We start from the raw sequence: 23,373 nt of genomic DNA, 5'->3' as shown, positions 1-23,373 counted from the left end.
GTAGTGCCTTGCGAATTCAGTTTGTATCTCCTGTGGCGTGTATAGTAGTTCCCCTGTTTGTGAGAGGATTTCCAATATTGGTTTCCTCTCGTAGTCCTGTCGAATCAGCCAGGCCAAGAGCTTGCCTGCCTTATCAGCAGATGTGAGTTCTTGCAGAGTGTGCGGAGTAATTCAAGCAATGCAGACGCTCTAGTAGTGATAGATGCTCAGCGCGTATTGCTGGCAGTCTCGAGTGATCAGGCTGGTTGTTGGTTGCTTCCCTCTCTGGTTGTATTAGATCCCGCTCTATTTTGGTCAGTTCCCGTTCAACAGAGCGGCGCAGGCTGCATTGAGTGCCCAGACAGTGTCCTCGTATGAAGACCTTAAATGCGTCCCATTCTATCAAACCCGATGAGGCCGTGCTGTCATTTTGTTAGAAAAATTCTGGGAGTACAACGCTTAACGATGCTCGGAAAGGGGAATCTTCCAGCAACTCCGGCCTCAGCCTCCATGTAGGAATAGCTGCGCGGGGGGAACCCCAGCACAAACGTGCAATTAAGGGATTGTGATCAGAGTGCGTGCGCCCTTGGTATTCCAAATCTATCACTACCATGGCGAGATTCATGGTCCAAGTATTCTGTCTAGGCGTACGTGCAGGGAGTGTGTTGCAGAGTAAAAGGAGTAAACCCTATCCATCTTATGTCGCTCTCTCCACACATCTACCAGTTGCCATTGTTGGGTCCAGTTCACCAGGCTCTTTGAGGCCGCTACCACTGGCGATGTAGGTAGCGGGGGTAGGAGCGGTCCATTGTCACATCAATTACACTATTGTAGTCCCCACCGAGAAGCCATGGAAGGTCACTCCAACCCACCAATTGGTCACATATGTTCTATTTATAAAAAATAAAAAAAATCTTGCCCTAACTGGACTGCTCCTGTGGGAGTGCTAACAGAATGTGCTGCCGATGAAAATATGAAGGTCATAAAGACAACATCTTATGATTTTTGGCAAATCACTTAATTCCCCTCCCCCATGGCTACAAAAAAAATGAATGTCTTTGTGTAATGTAACCTGTGCTCATGTGAAATGTTTCAATGGCTTCGGGTGGAATCCCGGGTGGGATCTAATTATTTTACTAAACACACCCACTTTTACATAGACATTTCATATGAATGAGAAACATGTTGCATGTAGTGTTTTAACTGCAGTATGAACCATCTTCGCCCCAAGTGTATCCACTTTTTCATGCATCAGAATCAGCTAGGGTGGTCCTCCTTTCAATTGTCTCCTCCCGCCAGCCCCTCCTGGCTTCTGTTCTTGTGTTCTCACAATTTAAGTTTTCCTTCCCACGTCTTCACATATAGAATCACTTTGAATCTAAGCACCTATGGCACCTCTCCAAGTATCTGCATAATGTTTATTTACAGCAGTTCTGCCTGTGATCTTCAAACGCAGTGCAATGTCCTTGTCTTTACTGAACTTTAAGAACAATATAGCTTGTTACCCTAACTCCCAGCTTAGACGATACAACATGTTACTAGTACCATGTAAATGTTCGTATCTGAACATTATTACTTTTGTTAATGTTTTTGCTGATGCTTACTAGTACCGAGGTTCAATTGTTTAATCCTATACCCTTGGAACAAAGTTTGTATTTTTGCAGATTATGAATGCAGATGATATTTTTGTTAATACTTAAAATTTGTGAAGCATCCTTACAACACTTATGTTCTTGGGAAATCCAATGCTTTTCTTATACTTTTAATTCCTTCAAATCATTATCTCCTTCCACTATTATACCAATGCCCATAATCATGTCTCTCCTCATTCAAAGCCCTATGCTACTTAAACATTAAGGTGTATATGGTCTACCACATTATCCACTAACATATATTGTGATTCCACTTCACCCACCCATGTGCTCGCTCACAACGCCTCCTTACACCCAGAACTAGTTAGCTGATTTGCCCACCGAGACTCCCAGTCAGACATGTAACATCTTTAAGGAACTCTTGGTCTCTTTGGGTCTGTGGACTCAATATTTCATGAAGTATACTACTGTCTGTTTTCATTCTGACATCCCTCACGCAACATCTGTGCCATCAAGAAATCTGGGTCAACTACATGAATTAAGCCACATCTGCCACTGTAGTAGAAACGTTGTCCACTTACGTATTCACCCCGAACAACTGCAAAGGTAGAGGAGTTGTTATCTTCATTTTAATTCTTAAGCCCGTCCCCACTCCCACACAGCCACCACCCCATCCTCCTTTGAATATCATTATATATCTCCTTTTAGAGCAAACATCATGCATGTCCATCACCAATTCCCCAGCACAATTATATCAAATCATTCATCTTAACAACTTCAATATTACACTCACTAATAAACTGCAAAACAACAGATTTGCATAACTTCTCTGACCACTTGCTTATTAACCCTTACTAATATCTGCCCGGGGAAACTTCTAGATCTCATACTGGTATACAATACTTTTTCAGACTCCAAATCCATCTGAGATATCTACATTACTTGAGCAACAGGCTAGGTTCCTACCAAAAGTATGCACAGTGTTTACAGACTGAGTTGTGATTTTATTTAAAGAACGTAGGAATGTTGTACAAACGTGTCCAGGGAGCATAAAACTGCGAGCAGTGTCTCTAGAAACACAAAGAATTTGAGAATTGTCAGAAAAGCATCACATCACACGAACAGTGGATTATGTGCTAGGCGCTGACAATCATTGGCCGACACCCTGAGCAGGATGTCAAGTAACTGCTACAAATGCAAGTTAAATCAGTAACTACCAAATGTCCTTTACATTTATTTGTAGCTGCCCACAACTGGAAATACCAATTTTATGCAACTTGGCATCAGCAACCAGGGTAGTGGGGAAAAGCATTTCTGATAGCATCTTCCCGAATCTTTGCCTACGCTTTTTTTTTTTTTTTTTTTAATTAAGGATTTTTAGAAACCACGAACATGACCCAAAGGTTTCCCCACAAATTCTTTTACATAACATATATAATCCTATAGACGTAAACCATTCAAATACAAATAAGAACATTTGTATTCCAAGATCACCATTCTTGTTGGATGTCACTATGCTGAGGGATATCTGCATCTGAGGAGATAATGCCCGATGTAAGGGTCTCCCAAGTTTTGCTTGAATCCTCTTAGTAAAAAACTCTTTCTTGAACATGATTGTCCATGAGTTAGTCAGTCTCTGAAAACAGAGTTCCATTTTCTCAGGCAGATCCATAGAGAGGTGCTGAACAACATGAAAGGTGGACAACAGCTCCAACGTGGCTCAGACACTACTGGTTCACAGACCTACATGTCCTATCACACCATCATGTTCAGCTGAAACCAATTCACAATATGTTGACTGCCCTTAAGGACCGAGATCCAAAGCCCTTAAACTTGTCAGCTCCCGAGCATAATGAATGCTTGCATCTAGATAAATAAACCAGAGATTGTAAAGAATCTTAGCTAAAGACATAGTGGAAACAAACAAGAGTTACAGATTTAAATGGAAACAATTCTGTTTGCAGTGTCTGGACGATAATATTTACCCTATACCTTCGTTGACCGGAACAGGTGCTACTTGATCTATTTTTTCTCAAACATCAGTTAAAAGTACATTTAGCAGCCATATCAAGCTTTGGGAGATATTTCCATAAACCATGCCCGTGGTCAAATATAATTGTGAAGGAGTTCTTAAGAGGACGTTTTAGAACATATCCTCCATTGAAGTATCCACCAACTCCTTGGCAATTAATTGCAGTCCTTTTGCTGCTGAAGATGAGTTCTTTCAACCCATTCATAAAGCCAAAATGAAATATCTTTCCTAGAAAATTGCATTGCTGTTCGCATTGACTTCTGCAAGAAGATTGAGTGAAATACAAGTCCTTACTATTAAGGAGCCCTATGTTCAATTAAGGGATGATCGGATTATAAGAACAACCCCTTGATTCATTCCAAAACTGCAATCCGATTTTTACTTTAATGAACCTGTAGTTATAAAGACATTCTTTCAGAATCCTAAAGACACAGAGGAAAATAACTTTACTCTTGATGTAAGAAGGCGCTTGAAATTTGATATTGACAGGAGTAAAAACGGATCAACTATTGGTAGCCTATGGTTCTACTTGTAAATGTCGTTCTCTTTCAAATAAGAGCAAAGCCCACTGGTTATCTATAACGAAACAAAAAGCACTCTGAGAGGTAAACTGAAAGTGCACTGTACAAGGAGTGTTTCCACTTGTAATGCTCTGTTTGCAGATATGTCAATACAATATATGTGCAAGGCAGCTACATGGAAAAATAGACACATGTTTTCCCAGCAGTTCTGACTTGAATCCTCCAGTATTGGTATCGTACATAGATAAATATGCAACCCACTCTCCTGGGCTGATTGTCATCTATTCAACAAGACTAACTGAGCTTCACACTTGAACTAGAAAATCTAAAGTATGGTAGACTCTGAGGGAAGTGGAGTTCAGGGTGCTGCAATCTAATTGGCAGAAGTTTAGTTATTTTCACTTGATGTGAATAGAATAATAAAGAGAGTATGTTTCAGCCATAGCAGGCTACTTAGCAAAGTGCTGATTTCTGAATTTTACCCTGGGATTCTCAGCTCGGCAACTGAGAATGATTCAAGCATGTCAGTCTATGAAAGATACCAATACTGGAGAACTTCAGACACAGGTAAGTAACTGCTCCCCTTACGCACCTTTATGCCTTCAGCGGACTAAGGACGTTGATAGTGAAGACTTATTAAAATTGTAATTTTATGTATCCATGCCTATTAGGTTACTTTTTAAGTGGTAACTATATCTAAATAAATTACATGTTTAGTTATTTAGTGGTTTCTCTATGATTCTGTCATTTTACCTACACCCTTGGCTAAAACAATGGTTTTTGATGGTTGGAAAGGTATGTAACATGAGCTGCATGGCTTCAATTAGTTTTCCTCATTTCTTTAGCTTTTGGAAAAGCACAAGAACACAGAAAGTATGGTTGAGTTGCTTGATTTGTATCAGTTGGAAGATGAGGCCTACAGTAACCTTGCAGAAGCAACCACAGAACTGTACCAGTACTTGCTGCAACCGTTTCGAGATATGAGAGAACTGGCTATGCTTAGAAGACAGCAGATAAAGGTATTGTGTCAAATTTGCATATGTGTATTGCTTATATAGTATTCTGCTTGTTTGGAGTTGTGCTTTATTTATCTTTAGATCACACTAGTGATTTCTGTTCTGCTAATTATTTAAACCTTCTGTGAAAGGGGGTGTGTGGGGGGGAGGGGCTTGTTCTAATCCAGAGGCTATTGTTAGGAAATCTGATGCAAAAGGATCAGGGACATTGTGTGAGGCCATTATGTAAGAGTGATTACTTGAAGATTTGCCTTTTTTTCAGATTACATCCACTGTTGCTTCTCAGTTTGTTTTGACAACAAATATGCTCCCTGCAGAATGCATTGATGGACTTTTGATAATTGCTTTGTTATGTTAAAAGCATTTATATCGTCTCTGAGCTGTCTGTGAAAGATGCTGAAACTTGACAGTTGTGGCACAAATAGCTACCCTGATTTTGATCAAGCCAGTTAAAGACACATAGCAAAATCTGCAGCCCAAAGCCTTACTGTGCCCAAGGGTGTGGGGCCACATCCGTCTTAAACACTTTGACAAATGGCGGCTAAAAGGGTTTTACTGCACAGTTTCCCTAAAGATTGGCTTTAGAGCTACATATGTATTGCACATAGTTAGGAAAATGTGGTCAACAATGACAAATGGCCTGTCTCTATTAAATATGTATAGCATAGTGTTATCAAGAAAGACAGCTAGAATTTGTCAAGGATTGGCAACCATTGTGCCAGGGATCGCCCGAATGCTGTCAGGAGTGCCAGTAATAGGCTAAGGAGGGGGCCTAATCATTGTAGCTATAGTATGAATGCCCCCCCAAAAATAAATGCTGTGTGTCAAGAATGGGCTACTGGTATTCCAGTAATAGGTAGACTGCCATCACCAATATTTACAGTATGTCCAGGATGGTTAACTGTCAAGGCACAGAGGACTAGAATGTTGCTAAGAGTACCCATAATACCTCAAGTGTGGGACCACTGTTATGCAGGGGCAACCAGAATGCCACCAGATATTCTCGAAATAGGTCAATTGTGGACTCTTAGACCAGAATAAGCCCCCCTAACCCTTTACTACCCTGCTGACAACCCATCCACTTTAAAATAACGATTCCCACAAACATATTGTAGAGGAAACTGCTGATGCTTTTGTTGAAAAGGAGCACTGGACAGTGCATGAGACAGCATGAGACTGAAGGTCATGAATGGCCCTGGACAGAGCCAAATTGTGCAGACCCCTGTGGTAACAGCTGAGGATGCTTGTGCCTAGCATCCTCACCATAGCCAGAGGTCAGTGACAGTTGCTCGTGGTACTGCATCCAGCTGTTGTCTGCCCAGAGCTGCCCTACCATGCCCCTCCTCACACTGCTGCTCTCTGCTTTTGCCTCTCCAGCCTTCTGAGCGCTGCCAGTGGTGAAGGTCACCAGTAAGCTTTGGAGCAACTGAGTTGTGGTAAGGTGCAGTGGTGTGGTCTTCCAGGTTTGAGGACTGGAGTGGAGGGCGCACTTGCAAGGGCTGTTTTTGGGAAAGCAGTCGGCAGTTGGGCGTGGCCCAAGCTGGTACAGTGCACCCAGAGGAAAATGAAGGGGGTGCCAACGCAGCTTCCATTGTGACTTGTGGGTGAATCAGGCCAATCCTCGCTAGGGCTCACGAGGTACCACAGTCCCAGTCTTTTCAACCTAACTCCTGGAGTGTTACTGAAGGTGCCCTCTATTTTCTTTTTTCTGTACACTTATTGAATAGTCACAGGTACAATAAAACCCAAGCCAGTAAAGTTCAACAAAAGACTGGGCCTCAATTACCTCATTCATCACACACACCTGCGTCTACTGTTGCTCCAATAGTGTGTTAAAAGTGGGCTCCTCTCGGGTCATAATACCTGATAGAAATTTACCAACAAAAATAACAGCTGCTACCTTCCTCTATTCTTTGGTAATAATTCAGGCCAAGATGTGAATTGGGGTTAAGTGCCATCACCACTACATGACACCCATAGTCTGGTGTCTGTATGACAAATGTTGTTTTATGCCAAACACTCCACTTTAGCCAACTGGTGGGAACGACATTGATTATACAGACCCAATATACCAAACATATACAGAAGCATCAGCAAGTGCTCAAACCAACAACATATAAAAAAGAAGAGCAAGGTTCTAAACAGCATATTTAAAAGATGTTGCATAGTTCAACAAATCAAGAAAAAACATGGGGTTTACTGAAAATGTCCCCGCAGGCACAGAACTAGAAACAGCTGCCAAAGTACAGAGCTAACCTACAAACAAACCACTGTTTAGATTGCTAGAAACCAAATATTGAAGCCAAAACTTTAAGGAATAAAAACGTTATTTTACTGAAGTCATCTTAACAAGAACTAGAATGAGCAAACAATCAGCTTGATTTAAGTCATTATAACATACCTGATAACGTTGTATTAGCTGCTTCAATGAACGACTTGTCAAATGAATCTTTGCAGCAACATTGGGCCTTCAACCACAACAAATACGATAATAGCCAACAATTTAACAAATCAGATAAATTGACTGACTGGTTTTGAAATGACAAATGTCCTCACTGTAATGATCAACACCTTGTCTAAACACTCATCCAAGAAAAACAAACCAAGATGCTGGACTGAGTTCATAATTATATGATAGCTATTGCAACGGAAATGGACAACTTAAACTCTAAGGTGAAATGGCACAAAAAGAAGGTGAGTAAACCAAGGAGTCATGTACTTGTGTCCTGCTTCTGGATCAACTATGAATTGTTCTTGTAATTCTGCAGACATTTGTCGAAGACTTAAAAGAAGCTACTGTACACAATCTATTGGCTCAGGGATTGTGGCCACATGCCACCAAAACTGTTAAAACCATTGAAATAATTGTACAGGCACTTATAAACATTTCAAAAAGATACCAGATTCATCTTTAGGACCCACTGAGAAGGTCACTGGAAAGGACTATGATTGTATTATCCAGTTTGACTCCACAAGCAACAAATAATTTCACTGGACATAGAAATCCTTTCTCAACTAGAACCAGGACCAGAGATCCCACCCAAAATATACCCGTTGTATGTGCAAAAAAGAAAAAAAGGAAGCTTAAAAAAAATGAGACACACCAAAGACCAGTGTGGATAAAGCATTATTTCAACATACAAATTATGCTGTATTCTCTAAATGGAAGAATGTTTCAAACCAAACTAGGAATAGTACCTCAGCTACCCTTGAACTCCACAATTTAAAACATTGCAGCACTAATTCAGGAGACAAGACTCTGTTCTCCCAGTTCCATTTGCATAGATTTGTATAGATCTTGTAACCGGGGCTCTAAACCTAGGGAAGCAGATAATGCACAGAAGGGATATGAGGGGGACACGAAAACATGACGTTCCCCTACTACCAATCCGCAGGAATACCAAGGTCCAAACCATTGAAACATTTGCAATTCATGCCAAGATTGATAATAGATCATTGAAAGTAACCAAAAACTACACCTCATCCTCCAGTCATGAATCTGCGGAATCAACAGAAAGACATAAATTGGGTAATGACTACTGCCAAATCTGTAACTGGAACAACATCATCCGTAAGGCTGGACCTAATGCAGGCATCCCGAAGACAAATACCATATCTACTCTTTGCTCAACTCCACCCACAGACCTTGTTCACAAACCCAGCAAAGAGTAGCCAGAACATGTTGAAAATAAAAAGTTACTACAACTACTGCATATACTTTGTCTCATCATAATAATCCAACTCAGACCACATCTAGCATGATCTGGACAAAAAGTAATCATTCACAACTGGAAGCACAACAAAAACCAGTAAAAACTTCCTTCACCAAAACAATGCAAGAATCGATTCCCAGGGATCCATATCTGATTTTCAGTCTTGCATATTAGTTGCAAGACCACATGACGGAATACTCCAAACAACTCAAGAAGACAGATTAGAAGAATAGACCAACAAGAGCCCCAAATGTCTGATGGTACATCTGACACCCTGGAACTCATCAAGAGCACACAATATATTAAACATGAACAATATTTTAAAATTTCCAAATAATTTTCCACACCCAAAATACTTCAGTAAATATTTACCTTTTATTTAATAAAGACCAAGAAATAGATGTGTTCTTCATCACCCTACTTATGTTTAGAATAAGTCCCTGTCCAGTAACCAAGTCTCCAATCAATAAGAAAAGGTGATATTCCTGCTGCAATGAAACACATCACTGTTGTCAGAAAGGCAAAAGCACAGGGAAAAACGTAATTCACCATTCCTAATTGATCTAGAGAAGCCAGGGAATCATTATTGTTACATAAAGCACCAACCGAACATGAAGCAGACTGCTCGTGGCCCCTGACGGCTTTGCATGAGAAAAATACAAAGAAGTAGGTATCAAATTAACTTTTACCCACATAGGTAGTTCCCAAACCAGTGCTGTGTAAAACAGAGCTTGAGACAAATAGCCCACTTTCTATTTGCTCCTGGAATATAGCAGTTTGGGTCCAACTAAGTAACTACAAAGATGCCATATCTTTTATAACAGATCACTATATAAAATTCCTCCAGAAAACATTATTTTTTATGTTATTATATCCCCACAGTAAGGCTATCATCAAAAGGAAGACCTTTGCTTTAGGTGGACTGGCAATATTTGTGGCAATACAACTGTATTTAAGTATAGAATGAATTACACCAGAACTTCCTCCGTTATGATCAACAAGATTACATTTCTCACAAATTTGTTTTGATGCACCTTGCTACAGTTTTTACCTCTAATCCAGAGCTAAAAATCTAGTTCTCACAATAGATAACTTGTGTAAAACCTTAGCCACCTTGTCAAAAAGGAAAGATGCAAGTATGTTCCTACTTTATTTTTTTTAAACTTTTTTTTTATATATTGGCTTTGTCTATAATGAAACCGTGCCTGGTGGGCGAGCCATCACTTCTTACAGCAAGTATTACTCCATACAGGTATCAGTGTAGCAAAACATGTAGACATATTTTTCAAATAAGAGTTTAAACAGTGGAAAACATTGTATGACTGCCAGCTCCTTCAAGCACTAAGGAGGAACTGGTATAACACGCACACACCCACCCTTCTCACACCCCTCCCCCTGCCAAATTGCCTGCTTGGGATCATCGTCAAATCCCGTTATTGTTAATCACTCCACTACTACGATGGACTACTGCCTATTGTGTTACAGTTGTGTTTGCATGGCATATCACCCCACCTGTATGAGTTGCAGCATTTATGCCTCCCTGGCTACCATGGCTGACAATAAAGAACTCTCGGGGAATCGTCTTCAGGTTCCTTCAGGCACTGTAAGAGAGCCTACCATGCCCTGGCCTTCTCAGTCATGCAGCGCCCCTTCCTCACCTCTTGAAACAACACTGTGCCTTCATACCCTGCCCACGTAATAAGAGCGTCCTTCCATTTGTGTATCCGGGGGCAGCTGTGGCTTTCCAGCTTCAGTGTACTCTCCTTCCTTGCCAATACCAGGGCAAAGTCCACAAACTTGGTGGTGAATTTATATTCAGCCAGATCAGGAAATCCCCCACTGCAGACATACCAGAGAGGTTCAGGAAATCGTTCTCTCTGTGACCTCATTCACGCAGTCAGTGACACTTGTCCAGTATCAGAAGCAGTTCAGGAGTCTCCTTTCAGGATTAAGCCTTATATTTAACCACTTATTAAGACATTGAAGCTGGGCTGCTAAATAGTGTATTTTAAAATCAGTGGCTGCTAGACCCCCATCCAAAGTAGGCCTCCGTAGCTTAGACATGGCTACCCTTCTTCTACCTTTGGCCCATACTAATTTCACTTAGTGATTCTATGACTCTATGATTCTATAAGGTGCTATGGGGGATTAATAACCGCTGTGTAGTGAAGAATTATAGTAGGTGTGGGAGTATTGTCATTTTGCCAATTGCAATCCTGCCTGCTACTGACAAAGAGAGTTCCAGAAGGCCACCCTGGTACGGAACGCCCTGATCACTGTTCCTATATTTTTACCATCCAAAATCTCTCTATTAGTGTGATATATTTTAAGTCCAAGGTATTTCATACAGAAGCCCTCCCAGCTCAAACCGTGCAATTCCTGTGGACACTGCATCTGGGGGAGGGGAGGGACATGAGCGATTTCAGCCAGTTAATCCGCTGACCCAAAAAGGTACCAAACTGTTCCAAGTAAACCCTCCCCAGCATTGGCAAGTAACAGTAGCATATCAGCATATAATGCTATAGTATGAAATGTATCCCTGCTGGTCGGTCCTCAATATGCCACTCACATTCACGCTTTACATGCCAATCGTTCGACTGCAATAGCATATAAAAGGGAGAGAAAGGGGCAGTCCTGTTTGGTGTCCCACCCCCACCATGTAGGAATTTGATATTACTTTGCCAGTGTGAACCCGCACAACTGGGTTCGCATATATTAGCCTGGTCCATTGGAGAAAGCTTGTCTCCAGTCCCATTTTGTCTAGCACCTGGTATAAGTAGTCCCATCGGAAACTATCAAATGCCTTTTGTTATCTATGGAGACTGTCACTGCATTGTCTTCGTCTGGGCCCATAGTGTCCATCAGGGAAAGAAGTCTGCATATATTCAGAACTGTATTCCTGCCAGGGATAAAACCATTTTGGTCTGGATGTATAATTGTGTGCATGTGGGAGAGGGGGCGTGGACCCAGAATCTGGCTCAGGAGTTAATATTCCATGTTCAAAATGGACAGTAGACGATAAACCCGCACATCCTTTAGGGAGGGGGGTTGGAGGGTGGGGTAGGGGCTAGGGACGACACGGTTTCAGTGAGTAGAGGAATCACAAGGGTGTTCCCGTGGTGGCGGGAAGGCAGCCAGCTTCCTTCGCCGCTGCATGTAAGTCTACCAATTTAGGAGCTAGGTCCTCAATGTATGTTGCATTGAATTCTATGGGGAGCCCATCAGTCCTGGACACTTTTCCTCAAGCCATGGCCCTGATGTCCGCCCTTAGCATTCTTCCGCCCTCACCCTAGCTAACTCTACTGGTCCCAAAAATTCATCAAGGTTTTCTGTTGGAGCTCAAGTGGGGGGTCTCGTATAGTGCGGCATAATAGTCCTGCAATCTCTGATTGATCTCATTTCACCCAAGGCGCTGTCCATTTCCAGTATCAGGAAGCTTCTGGGTTTCGGATTAGCTAGCCAATAGCGTAGCCACCTTATCACGCCCTGCAGGCTCTCTTATGGTATATACATGATGGTCAAAACATCTAAGCTTCTCCATACGTACAGCGAGTTGTTGTTTCACATCTAACAGCTGCTGGTGGTGTTCCCTATGCCCGGGTCGTGCCCTCTCAATCTCCCTAAGGGTTTTTTAATACGCCTCCACCCTGCAGGATCCGCCGTACCCCAACCACCTTAGCTATACATTTACCCTGGATGACTGCCTTAAAGGCATCTCACTCAGTAACAGGGGATGTGAAGGAGTGAGTATTATCCGTGAAGTAATTTCTAATGGCATCTCCTGTTGACTGCTTAAACGCCGAGTCTTCTAGGGCCTCTACTTGCAGGCGCCAGTCCAGGATTCTGGATGTTCTCTATGCCAGTCCAGTCTAAGCAACAAGTATGTGATCGGATACCATGCGACAGAGGTATTCAGTATGGCGCACTGATCTATGTATAACCGGATAACAAAGGAACACATCCAACCTCACATGAAGGTCGTGCATTCCTGAGAAGTATTAATAATCCCTGGCAGTTGGATTTAGTCTTCGCCAAGAATCAATCAAGCCCCACCGATTTTGCCAGGTCTGGAAGGTCCTTGCGAATCTTATAACCAGGGAATCTCACAGGGGTGGATGGGACCTATACAGAACAGGGTCAGTTATGCTATTATAGTCCCCACCTAAAAGTATTGGTTGCGTCAAATATGGTGCAAGTGTTTGAGATAGAACATCGTAAAAGCTTCCCCGATCTGACTTTGGGGCATATATTCGGGAGAGGCATTAAGACATACCTCCTATTAGGGTCAGTTAGTTCCTCTGTCTTTTGGAATGGGACCCCGGGTTGGACCCAGATCAGAACCCCTCTTGAGAATGCGGAATGTGTGGTGGCATAGATCTAACCCCACCATCTCTTTAGTAAGGCATCCCTCTCTGGTGCAGTAAGATGGGTCTCTTGTAAGAGGGCAATATTTACTCTCCTCCTCTTGAGGTGGGTGTGTATCTCGTACCGTTTGCCATACTTCTCAGGCACCTGACGTTCCAACTGATAAAGGGGGGCTGCCATATCAGGAATTGTAAGGAGAGCTCAAGAGCTCCCACCCTCAAGACACAAGTCAGTGTAAGGTGGTATGTGTATGTCCATTGCGGGCTAATGGCATTGGTGGAGGCAGGGAAAGACCCTGAATGGACCCATGTAATAAAGAACTAAAATCCCACAACTCCCCAACCCTGGGGCAAGAAGTGAAGTCTCCCTCATGCAAAAAAAACAAAAAAAAAAGTAATAATATTCATGCACATTCTATACACACACCCTACCTCCAATTGGGTGGGGGGGTGCTATGGGTGGGGGGTTGGCTGTACCCAACAGGGCGCTTCCCGGCTCACATCTCAGCACCCAGCGACTACTGTAATCAGAATTTGAAGAATCCGTATAATCCAACATTTCTCATATCAGTGCAGTGCTCCTATGTCGTTTCTACTCGCACTCCCCATCCTCCCCCTGCGCCATCACCCCATAATGCATGCAGGGGGCTTAAATCAACTCCTCCGCTGTACGTGGGGTGACCCAGGGAAGAGAAACATCAGAGGTACGGGAAGACGTGGAGACGCAGTCTGAGTCTTTTTAATTGTCGCCGCCCAGATTTGAAGCTGGCTTGGAGCCCACTCCACTTGTAGCTGTTACCACGTCCTCTGATGTTCATGCGGTGGTTGTGATCAGTATGGTGCTGTCCTCATGCTGGTCTTGGGTGCTCTTCAGCGAGCAAGGGTCCCACGTCTGGGCATACGCTGGACAATTTATGGCGACTTTAGCAACACAAAAGAATGATGGATGGAGTGCTGAAACCTTTCAAACACTTACCCCAGTCACAACCCAGATCTGTGACTTGGGGTGAGTGTTCCAACATGCCGTCCATCTTTTAATTTTGTGATGTTACTGGGTATAAGTTAAACCAGGGCAAAGCTGCAGCCTCATCAAAAGCAGCCTGTCAACAAAGGACTAAAACAAGGTTGTGCACCTGCTCCACAGATCATTAACTTACATGTATCCGATATCGAGGACAACCTGTTGAATCTGAGGTCCTGTCCACCCACATGAAACTGACATTGAGCAGCTGGATATTAACTATGAAAAAATAAATAAAGTTGTGGCCCATTGAAAAGCAAATCCACTGCATGGTGTGTGGGATAGCAACCATTGGAACAGGTGGACTCCTACACTTACCTCGGCGTTACCCTGCATACAAAAAGGGGGACCATAGAGCATACCTGGTGAGGATAAAAGGACACATTATTGAGAGCTGTGCTGTTAAAACTGTTTAAAAAATATAGGAGGGCAATTCATCATGCCTCTTACATGTAATTAAAGCTAAATATATACCAGCTTTAATGTACGGAATGGAAGCCTTTTCGGAAAAGCCTAATTCTTGCATAAACACAGAGTAGAGCAAATTCTTTAGAACAATATTCAACATCTCACAGTAGTCTAGACCAGCACAAATCCGTTTGGTACTCAGATTGGTTGATCATGATCTAAGAACAAATTATGCCCTGGAAAGATATTGGTTTGACATGAAAAAGCAGAGCTGAATGCTCTTAGAGGTATTTTATGACGAGCTCCACAGTCCAACATCACAAGTCAACACACCATGGCACGGAACAATAGCCAAACCTTTAAATGAAGTGAAAACAGAATACCCATGGGATCAGGTATTACTAAATCCTTTTTAAGGGCTTTTTAATTAGCCTTATTTTAGTTCTTTCCCATGCAAGAGATCTTGAGAAATTCAGCTCCCACAATCATGCTTCCTTGCTCAAAGATAACTATTAAAAAAACATTTCTCCTCCTATCATGCAGTTTCCATCACCTGGGTCCTAAGAATTAACTTTTTGCGATTGCACTTTGGTCAGATTGATTCCAGATAAATTAAACAGAAATGGAAATACACAAAACTCTGCCTTGCCTGCAGATTTTTTTAGTTTTTAGTTATCTCAGAGTAAGTCTAGTCCACTTGGTTTGCTGTTGTGCAAAATTCACTTGGTAGTGAAGAACCTTCTTAATTTCAACTTATAAGAAATTGGGATTACAATCATGCAATGAGGCAGTATTGCACTATTTTAATTCTACTGAAGGCTTGTTTATCAGTAAACTTGTCAGTTGCATGAACTCAGTTTACCCTTTGAAGGGTGTTACTTGGTGTAAAAAGCCACTCAGAAGTAAAAGAATAGGCTCACCAGAGTGGATAGAGATTATTCTTCTGAAGTCTGCAGAATCTGCAGGGTAGGGACTGTCTGCATCCTTTTTTTCTCTTTTTGTCTCTGGGTGTATTGTGGGTAAAGTGGCTGCTTCAAAGGGATTTTAGTGTTGACTGTGGGAGAACACTAGGATTACCATAGTACACTCCGCATGCGCACACTCAGCCCTCTGAACTGAAGGTTGGTGTGACAGAAAATTTTTGCATCTTCAAAATCGCCAGTGTGGGTAGAGTTGGGCTGTGAACTATTTTACCAATTGGTCAGGGGTGCCCAGGAGTCAATCCCACCCACTAGCTAGAGCCAAGTATAAATGTTGCACTCCCAGTCACCCCGTCAGAACACTTCCTAGACCTGCACAAGATGAGAAGAGGACTGGTGCTGTTTTCTGTGTCTTCCGAGGAGACCTGAAGGACAGATCCTATTCCCTCTTGTACCCAGGACAAAAAGTGGATTCCAAAGGTCTCAAGGCTTGACATCTTGTTCAGGGTACAGGAGTACAAAATGCTAGAAGAAGCCTTTTCCTGGAAGTACCTATCTGACCAGTGGCACTTGGACTGGGCCCCGTGGTTGGCCTCTGCCTGACATGCTGTGAGTCTCTAAGGACCTCCCCTGAAGGTCTGTGGAAGGGCTCTGGAAGTGTGCTCCTGTGGTGGATAGGGACTTAAAGAAGAAAGTTAGAAGGTAAAATCGTTGACCTGGGTGAACCTGGTTGTGTATCTGGCCTGCACTCCCATCGTAGACAGCCTCAAGCTGATCCTAGGTCCCGATCCCCTGTGGCCATTGATTGTCTTGGTCTTTTGTGTTTTTAGTGCTGTTGCTGCTTAAAACTTTAAAAATTCTAATCTCCTTTCCCTTTTTTTGGATTTTTGTGAACTTATGTATTAGAGTTTACTCTATATTTCTAATTCTGTTCAGCAGTTTTATTGTTCCGCGTTTTGACTTTGTTACGGTTTTGGTACTGCATAAATGCTTAACACCTTGCCCTAGGTTAAGGGTTTTTGTTCTGTGCTGTAGCTACTAGGGGGCTGAGCTCGGGTAGTTGAACTTTGCTAATCATTTGAAAGGTTTCCGGCAACAGGACCTAATCGTTTGAAGGTTTCCGGGAACAGGACCTAATCCTGCCCACAAACATCCCTCTCTTAATCTCCTTTCAGGCTTTCTAGAAAGGTGGCTATAACCCCCTTCTCCAGCCCAAGACTGCAGATGTCTGTGAAGTCCTGCAAAAGGAATCACCCCTATTGCAGTCCTGCCTGCCAAAGAATAGTCATGGTATGCGCCTGCAGCTGAAAAACTAAATACAATGAACATATATACCATTAAGGAAACAAGTGCACTGAGAAACCAAATAGTGGTTCTTAGCGTGCAAAATCCTAGTACCAGCAATCCAGTCAAAAAGCACTCGAGAACACCACTCTAAAAGGAGTGCGATTTCTCCCAACTGGCTATAAATTGGTTGCCGACCAGTAATACTACCATGCTTGGCAAAAACAACCAATAACTAATAATGGCTTCCACATTGGTTTATCGGGGGAACTCCTTCATACCCATAGCACCCTCTAGCCCCATACCTTTAAGTATAAAGACAGTCAACTAGCTTCCAGGGACCTCACCGCTTTAGTCTACTGCTGTCACATCCATTTCAAGAGTCAATCACAATGAACATGTAGAACACATGCCTGCTGTTTTCCCTCAATCTGTTGTGGTGGTATTTGATACATTATGAAGTGATGCCCTGATATTAATGGAATCTTTCTCTAATTATTCACCTTGTTCCTTCAGTACTGCTCACAACTAGTGAAGATTAAGTACTTCATGCCTGTCTGCCTATGCCTAAATCCAGAGCTGGATGTCAGATTACACAATTCCTACTTCTATGTTCATAACCATCTGAGCACTCCATTAATAATTTCAAGTTGACTCTTAATGATTTAAGAATATCTCCACCTTATTTATCTAGCATGACACCTTCATATCAGAAATGAACTAAGTCACCCAATGCAAAACTGCCTGTTTACGAACAGTAACCATTTATTCCCAGTTCAAGACCTGCGCTCAGTGACACATGCCCTAATCATCTCCAGGCTGAACTATGACAGTGCAGTGCTTGTTTGTTTTGTCCTCTTGTTTGTCTAAACCAGAATGTCACTCAGATCGGTACAACTTAGGTTGGTCTCGGGTGCAAAAAAGAGCTGAGCCTGAAGCCTACTATGATCTGTAAGTGGCTTCACTATCACAGGACATTAGCATAGTGACACCTGGTCAAACCAGGTTGGGAATGAGTGCTTTCATGTGCTTGCAGAACCTGTTTCCCTCCCATTTTCCAGTGCTGATACAACACACACTAGGTGCACCCATTTTTTGTAAAAAGTTTTTTAACCATTGGGGAGTACAAATAATCCCAACCCACAGAATGTTTGTGCAACGAAGGGTCTTGCTCTCTTTGTTCTCCATTGATAAGCTCAGCTTTGTGTAAAAAGCCAGGCAGTTCCCACCTCATTCAGCAAAGTTTGCTGAATGACGAATTGTTTGTGCAAGGAATCCCTAAAGGTTACGGGTGAAGGAAACACTAGAAAGCTCCTTTCCATCTACAGGATTCATGCTCAAAGGTCCGGTATCTCCTATTGCTATTGTTGGTGTCTGCCTGTTTGAGAGCTAATAATATCCCCTCGTGAGGAGGCCTTAAATGTTTTCCTGAGTATTTTAAGCTTGTTGGCCAAGCGTTGTTTCTGTCAAAATAGTGATAGTTGGCATCAAGTGTATGCCGTCTGTCTGCTAAGTCTGTTAAACACCATGCTCTAAGCTGCCAACTGGTTTTGTTCTGTTCTGGACCCATTGACTACTGCATTTCCACTGTTGAGTGGTGAAAAGGGCCTTTTACAGGCATGCATGGGACTCATAAAGGGGTATGAGGAAATAATCTATGTAAGAGAATGCTCTGTTTTCCCCAGACTAGAACATAGAGCAACTCTCCAGAGAGTGTATGTCTCTCTAGATGTCTGACAATCTCAACACATCAGTGAATCTAGCCATAGGGGATCGACCACCATGCCTCTTTGTCATCCCACTTGTTCTGTCGACGGAACAGTTGCTCATCCTATTTATATCCCCTCTTTATCGCCAGGATCCAAAGAGAGAGGTGGGGGAATTGTGTGATTAAAACACCAATATTCGCTGGAAAATCTACTGGGGGTTGGGCAGGAGGGGTGTATACACTAAACAGAGATAGTGGCTACCCATGCAAGAGCCCAGTCTCTGCACCATATTTACCCAGGTTGTCATGCCAGGTCTGTGTGACCTTGAAGGGTACATGACTATGGATCCATATGGCCGCACCCTTGGAAATCTGAAAGAACCCGGTACAGACAGAGATAGGGCATCTGTTACCCATGGCACATCCAGCTTCCTATTAATAAAAGTACAAAGCTGTTTAATTAGGGATGCTGTGTAGCATGGCTAAAACACATTGACAAAGCCAGTATGTCCTAAAGTTGTGACCTATTGGCTTTGCCAATGCTTGTTTGATTTGGGATTGTATTTTATAACTTTTGGTTGCATTATTGAACCCTCTCACATTCCAAGTGAGGGACTTAATTTGTGATTGTCCAGTACTCATCTACTGCTACCTGTTCATTTATTATGTGTGTGTTTCCACTGTGTATAAAGCAAGAATTATATCCCTCTTCTGTCCACTGCTTTTTCTTTCCCATCTTCTTATTTGTCTTGCCTGATCCTTATAGGCCCCCCACAATTCAACTACATGTAATTTCCCTAGCTCCTCATGTCCAGGACTTGGTCTCCCTGTCATACTCAGAAATATTGTTAATTTAGTTACAGTATCCCAATCCTTAACGTTGTAGTAGTCCTTTGGGGCTGCTGGTGATAAGAGGGGCAGTGGCATTCCAGCTGTTGTTAAAGATCCTGTTGGCCTACCCCATTCACTGCTGTTAGTATTCTTTATTGTGTGTTGTTGAGGTCGTATCTTGTCCATTCATGATTATAGCATCGTCTTCACAGTTTATCTGCCGTTTTGGATGTTGTCCCTACCAAACATTGTTCATCAACTGAGTCAAGTGGTTGCTCAGAGTCTGTGTTTGTGTCCTCCTCAGTATCCATTGGTCAGGCATTTCTCCTGCTGGTTGGCCATTGCAACATCGCATTCTCTTTTATCCCTCTTGACGTATTGGCTTATTTACACAGATCCTTTTTTTTATTTTATTTAAAAAATACTTCGGTTTGCCTTTGCTGCTGCCACCTGGTATTTGATACAATTTACCTGGGAACCTCCAGTCTGATATCTCCTCTGAGTCAGGGAAGAATCTTTCATTGTCTTCGGCCATTACTTTGAGCATTGCAGGGCATAGCAGGGAATTATTTACTCCTGCCACAAGCAGCCAGTCACCTTTTAATGTCTATAAATGAGGCTGCTGCTGTAAAATCTGGAAAAATCCTCTGCTCTATTTTCCAGACATCTCATTCTTTCGTCTAGTTCCTAGTGCTGATGCGTTTGGGCATTTCCTACGATTGTCACTTAGGAGGTTTAGAGCTTTTGCCACAATCAATTTTATGGGCTAATGACGTTCTGGTAGCTATTATTGCTGCTAGAATCTTGTCTTGTTTGTTGGCACTCTTATTGACTGTTTCTGGCACAAAGGCGATGCTCTGGGCACCCATATTACGTGCTTTCAGTTCTCCAGTGTGTGTCAGTGCTGTGTCTCTTCTTTTGTAGTGTGCTCCTGTGGGAGAAAATCAGTACCCCAAAATTAGACACACTAAAAATTCAACACCCTGAAATTTGACTTCACGTTGTTCTCCCACAGATTGAATTGCGCGCCAAGACATCTACCTAAATATCAATTAGCTGATTAAAACAGTCCAATTAAGCAATGGGGTCCTCTGAATTATTGAAATTCACATAAAGAGTTTTATTACAACATTCTAAAATAAGTGATACAAGGTCACTTGCCATGAAGGCTCTTGGATGCAAAGTTACACATAGTATGTAAAAATCTGAAAAATTATTTTATATCTCCATATGCCCCAAGATCATACGAAAATCGGGCAGCATCACTAGTAGAACAGGACAGTTTTCAGGCTGTACCCCCAAAATCAAGTATAAAGTATAGGTTCTTTAGAAAATCAGAAGACAAGTGATTCTCGTCATTACCTTAACACATGAGCACCATCCCAAAATAATTCACCACCCTCTATACTAATGTCATCCAGAGGTGTTCTAACTAATATGAAGCAATGAACAATAAAAACTTTCAGCGAATGAATAGACTAGTGATCACAAGGAAAGGCAGAGAAAGAAACCGTGACAAAAGTTACAAGTCTGGAGAACAGGGAAAAGTTAATGGAAAGCAGTGTAATCGTTACAATGAAAATAACTTACTAGTTTGGCTGCTCTGCGGAACCTTTGCGGAAAAGATAAAAATGTATTCTCCCGAAAGCGTCCTGCAGCAGCTGACTACTACCACCTACCCGGTTGGTGCTCGGCTCCGGATGGAGGCTCCGTAAACATTCAACAATTCTGTTTTCACTCCATTCGTGAAGGAGACGCCGGCACTCCAGACTTTACTCCACAACAGTCACTTTAATAGCACACCGACTGTACAAGCTGGAAACTCCTAAGGCATGGGGCAACGCGTTTCAAACAAATCTGTCTTCTTCATAGCCCACCCTATTTCAATTCGAAAAAACAAGCTACACCACCCCATGACATTATATCCTGTCTGTTAATAAACATAGAAAAAATCTTTACTCAGAAACAGTTTAAATCATACTTCTAATACCACAAAACACCCCATTTTATAAATCTGTTATTCGGTTATTTTATATACACATTTATATATTCATAATTCATTATTACTTATTCTTTCTTTTCCTTTGATAATCCATCATCCCCTATAACATTCAATTTCCACTCCTTTTTAATCACTTCGTAACCCCTACATAATGCTTCTCTTCTAAAAAAAAAAAAAAACTTTTAAACTATCAAACATGCAATGATTCCAAATTGACAAAATAAATAAATATCAGTATATCAAATAATAGGATGGTGTAGACTACATCATTAAGCACCCGGTCTATATATATATATATTTATTTACACACACTATTAATTATCATTATTAGTGTACAGTGCACAAAATAGAAACATCGAAAAACAGTTTAACATTCCTGTTTTGGACTCTGTCTCCAGAAACTGGAATCACATTAATCTTGATTCCTTGTGTGACACCTTGACATATTCTTTACATACTTCGACTGAAGACTTGGATAATTCCGATGAGGAGATAAAGGCCTGGCGAAGAGCCGCCAGTGATTTTCATACCCCTCTCCGGAAAATAAAAACAAGCATGGGCACAGCCAATAGGTCTAGCCTTTGGGACCTCATAAGTATTTAGCCATGCAGTACCTTACATTGGCAGATAGAGCATCCCATAGCCGACATTGTGCAACCACTAGAAGGATCACCCAAACATATCACGAGTGTTCAAACAGTCATAGTGTAATAAGGATGTTACGCTGGCATAAATCATGGTCATAACTGCAATAAGTAGAGATCAGGAAAACATACAATCCTCATGTAAACCCAATAAAAACCTTTATCAGAAATAAGAATGTGTTTGTACATTCATTCAGACACTTAGCATTAGACAGTAATGCTCATAAAATTAAGCAGCATAACATAAAAATCAAATACATAAATAAGTAATTGAAAAATGACCAGTTAACCTTTGCAAAGGTCCTTCCTCTGCATACAAACACATCGCCACTTTGGATCCATAACTGTGCAGGAAAAAAAAGGCACCATGGCTGCAGAATCACATAATTACACTGGCCCTTTTTAGGTTTCACACTGACATACAATACTAAAATGAAACAGATTGTTAAATAACAGACTACACATGTAGACCAAAAGACTTATGGTGCCACGTCAGTTTATATTACATGCTCCTTTCTAGGTCGAAGCCTACCAGACAGCACACATATATGGTTGCTAAAGCCTTCTTGGGAGACATTCTGAAAGCAGACCCAAGAATGCATGCTGCCCATTGCTTACCACTGGCTTGGTGGTTTGTGACTCACAATTGCTTGCTTTCTGTTTGCTGGCTTTATTTAATTGAATTTGTCCAGCATGGCCCTTTTACTGTTTGCTTCCACGAGTGCTCGTTTTCTATATACAGCCTTTTAAATTCTTATCACATTTGTTAATTTAAAGACAGGTCAAATGTCAGGCTCTGTCTTCCAAGGGAGCTTGTAGTTTATTTTTATTTCTCTGACTTCAAATTGAGAGGATTTATTTGACAGTAATACTAAGTACTGGGGTAAGGCCGTATAATATATTTTTCTAGCACACAAAAAACAAAAATGTCTGTAAATGAAATGTGAAAATATTTCGGAATCGGGAAAGCGGAAATGAAGCACATTTTTGTAATTCGGACGTGTGCTGGAAACATATTTTAATGCAAGCAAAACAAACCAATAAGACTAGGTCATGTTGTTTCCATACACTGTGCACTGTACAGTTTTATTACTTTTTTAGACTCAGCTAAGCACCGTTGAGTACTTAGCACGTACCTGAGATGCAAATATATAAAAATAAACACTGGGGTCACTAAAATACTTCCACATCCAATACTCAAGATAAACCAGTGTCCCTCCTTGGCTTAATTTAATCAGACACATACTACATTATACATACGAAGGACATCCTGGCAAATAAATAGATGGCGATAGCACAAATCTACCTACACTTCTCTCATGTCAGCTATAGCTCTTC

At 41.8% G+C, this 23,373-nt stretch overlaps 1 protein-coding gene across 2 annotated transcripts in view; it reads left to right on the top strand.

The window, feature by feature from the left end:
- JMY (junction mediating and regulatory protein, p53 cofactor) overlaps positions 1-23,373 on the top strand; it is a 651,557-nt gene that overhangs the window by 77,109 nt on the left and 551,075 nt on the right. For both annotated transcript variants that reach the window (XM_069223266.1, XM_069223256.1), the window contains exon 2: positions 4,970-5,143. In XM_069223266.1, coding sequence (XP_069079367.1) covers positions 4,970-5,143 — 174 coding nt within the window. The remainder of the gene's footprint in view (positions 1-4,969; positions 5,144-23,373) is intronic.

Source organism: Pleurodeles waltl, chromosome 1_1 (genome assembly GCF_031143425.1).
Source record: "Pleurodeles waltl isolate 20211129_DDA chromosome 1_1, aPleWal1.hap1.20221129, whole genome shotgun sequence".
NCBI classification, from domain to species: domain Eukaryota; kingdom Metazoa; phylum Chordata; class Amphibia; order Caudata; family Salamandridae; genus Pleurodeles; species Pleurodeles waltl.
Note: the sequence above shows the minus strand (reverse complement) of the source record. Positions and strands in the feature narration are given on the sequence as shown.